Source organism: Rutidosis leptorrhynchoides, chromosome 11 (genome assembly GCF_046630445.1).
Source record: "Rutidosis leptorrhynchoides isolate AG116_Rl617_1_P2 chromosome 11, CSIRO_AGI_Rlap_v1, whole genome shotgun sequence".
Classification (NCBI taxonomy): domain Eukaryota; kingdom Viridiplantae; phylum Streptophyta; class Magnoliopsida; order Asterales; family Asteraceae; genus Rutidosis; species Rutidosis leptorrhynchoides.
The window spans coordinates 119,006,395-119,009,366 of NC_092343.1; the positions used below are offsets into that span (position 1 = coordinate 119,006,395).

Sequence of the window (2,972 nt, forward strand, 5' to 3'; positions counted from 1 at the left end):
CCGGTCAACTTGGGTGATCAATTGTCTATATGAAACTTATTTCATTTAATCAAGTCTTAACAAGTTTGATTGCTTAACACGTTGGAAACATTTAGTCATGTAAATATCAATCTCAATTAATATATATATATATATATATATATATATATATATATATATATATATATATATATATATATATATATATATATATATATATATATATATATAAATATGGAAAAGGTTCGGGTCACTACAGTTGTAAATCAAATGGGTTTGCAAAAGGGAATAAAGAACAAAGAAGTGCCTTTCAGGAAAAAAGAAACAAAGAAGAAGAATCTTGCACTTTATCAATGAGAAACCAAGCAAGCAAGCAAGCAAGAAGCATTTAATAATTTGGATTTTAATTTTGTATTCTGTATATGTAGAAATTTATATATATAAATATTAATTAAAAATATATGTTATATATATATATATATATATATATATATATATATATATATATATATATATATATATATATATATATATATATATATATTTATATATATGTGTGTGTGTGTGTATTTTATTTTTATTTTTATAAAAATATAAATTAAAAATGTATAAATTATATTTCGCACTGGTGGTCCCTCATTTTTAATGAAGAATAATAAAAAGACGATTTTACGCTCACATGCAATGCGCATCTCAAGGGTTAACGACCAATTTAGACGGAAGTTAGACGGAGGGACGTGGATTGCCAAATTATGCAATTAAAAGGACTCGAAAATCCAATTAAAAACTTGAGGGACTTGGATTGCAATTTTGTGTATAAATGAAGGACCAACTGAGCAAAAAAGTCTATAATGTTTTAGGATATATTTATATAATCTACAATAAAGATAAAAATAAAGTTATAAAAAATCTCATGATACATAACTTGAATATATAAATACAAATATAGAATGTGATAATCATAATATTAACATTAAAAATAATATATATATATATATATATATATATATATATATATATATATATAAATATATATATATATATATAATATTTTTGGATACATTTATAATATCTATAATCTACATAAAGATGAAGTTATAAAAAACCCTCATCATACATAACTTGAATATACAAATACAAATATAGAATATAATAATCATAATATATGTTAACATTAAAAATAATAAAATCATGAGATAAAACAAAAAGGAAACGATAAAAAACTTCATCACAAATGTAGACATACCAAAGCAATAGAAGATACATGATATTTAATAAATTCAATATATATTCCATATAAATTGTTATGTAGATAATCAAAACTTGCCCAAAGAAAATCATTTTAACCATCTTATAATAATATGCGTGTATTTCTAATTGTATGATTGATATGAAAAAAAGGAGATGACATTCATCTTTATAGGTTAAACAAATAACTTACTTCAATACGAAGATGAAAGGTTCATACGTTTATTGCTTATTAATTAGGTGAAAATTAATTTATGCCTTTTTAATTTTATAAAAATAAACATAAACTTGATTATTAATCATATAATATAACTAAAATGTATAATAATAATAATAATAATAATAATAATAATAATAATAATAATAATAATAATAATAATAATAATAATAATAATAATAATAATAATAATAATAATAATACTTTTTTATTATTTTTTTACAATTTAGGCAATAACTCATTAGTTGAACTTTTTATTTATGATTTATTTAGGATATATTTTTTTTGGCAAAAATAAAATATATTAATTTTTAAAACCAAATACAAGAGCTGGACATACCCAAGCCTAACAACAATACCAATACAACAAACCAAATACAAAAACAACCATTACATGCTAAAACTTGAATTCAAACACTTCAATCCCCATACTTTTGCAGCTCTTTTCACAGCCCAGCTTTGTTTGACTTTAAAAGTCAATAACTTGAGCTGCATAAAGTTCTGAATATCCTTACAAATAGCAGCTTCATCTCTTTGCACTTTCCTGAAAATATGATGATTTCTCTCTTGCCATATGAAGTATACACTAGCAGCAATCAAAAGTCTATTAATAATACTCCAAATATTTCGTGAATAAGGATACACAGCCATACCCTGCATAATGTCAGGCAGATTATCTGGAATACCTCTATACAAAATCTTTTCCTTCATACACTTCCAGATTTTTAAACTGAAATCACATCCAAAGAATAAATGAGTGATAGAATCTGCTACCTTACCACAAAAAACACACTTTAAATCCTGATTAGATGTCCATTTCATCATTCTATCTTGGGTATTTAATCTGTTTAACACAGCTAACCAAAGAATAAATGCATGCTTAGGATCAAATCCCTTAAACCATACAATATAATGCTAGATAACAGTACCTCTATTGATTCTAAAATCTTTCCAAACCAGCTGAGTTGAGAACACTGTTTTCTTCCCCTCATTTGTAACCCACCTAAAAATATCACCATCAATATCCACATGAGGCTTCACTTTCTCTCTCAATTTTAACAAGTATTTCCATCCCCAACTATCACTTAGACTAGGGTTAACATCCCAAAAACTTACACTTTTTAATTTGATCGGATTAACCCACTTACTCCATAAGGAATCCTCCTTAGTAACTATTCTCCAGATTTGTTTAACCATTCAAGTTTCATTCTAATCCTTTAAAGGTCTCAAACCTAATCCCCCTTGTTCCTTTGGGATACAAACATCCTTCCAGGCCACTTTTGCCTTGCCTTTTGAACTTATATCTTGGCACCAAAGGAATCCCTTCAACAAACTATCAATAGATTCCACAACACCACATGGTAAAACATACACAGAAGCCCAGTATGTCTGCAGTGCTGTCAGAACAGAAGCAACTAATTGTAATATACCAGCATAAGAAAGTTTTCTGGTTTTCCAATTGTTGACCTTAATTATAACTTTATCAACTAGGCTTTTGCAATCTTTAATACCTAACTTCTTAGCTAAC

General features: G+C 25.8%; 1 protein-coding gene across 1 annotated transcript; it reads right to left on the bottom strand.

The window, feature by feature from the left end:
* Positions 1–1,834: 1,834 nt before the first annotated feature.
* Positions 1,835–2,641, bottom strand: LOC139874900 (uncharacterized). The gene is made up of 2 exons (XM_071862290.1): positions 2,402–2,641; positions 1,835–2,338 (listed from the first exon to the last, which is right to left on the bottom strand). The coding sequence occupies exons 1-2, from the start codon at positions 2,639–2,641 to the stop codon at positions 1,835–1,837; spliced, it is 744 nt and encodes a 247-aa protein (XP_071718391.1).
* Between the last annotated feature and the right edge of the window lie 331 nt (positions 2,642–2,972).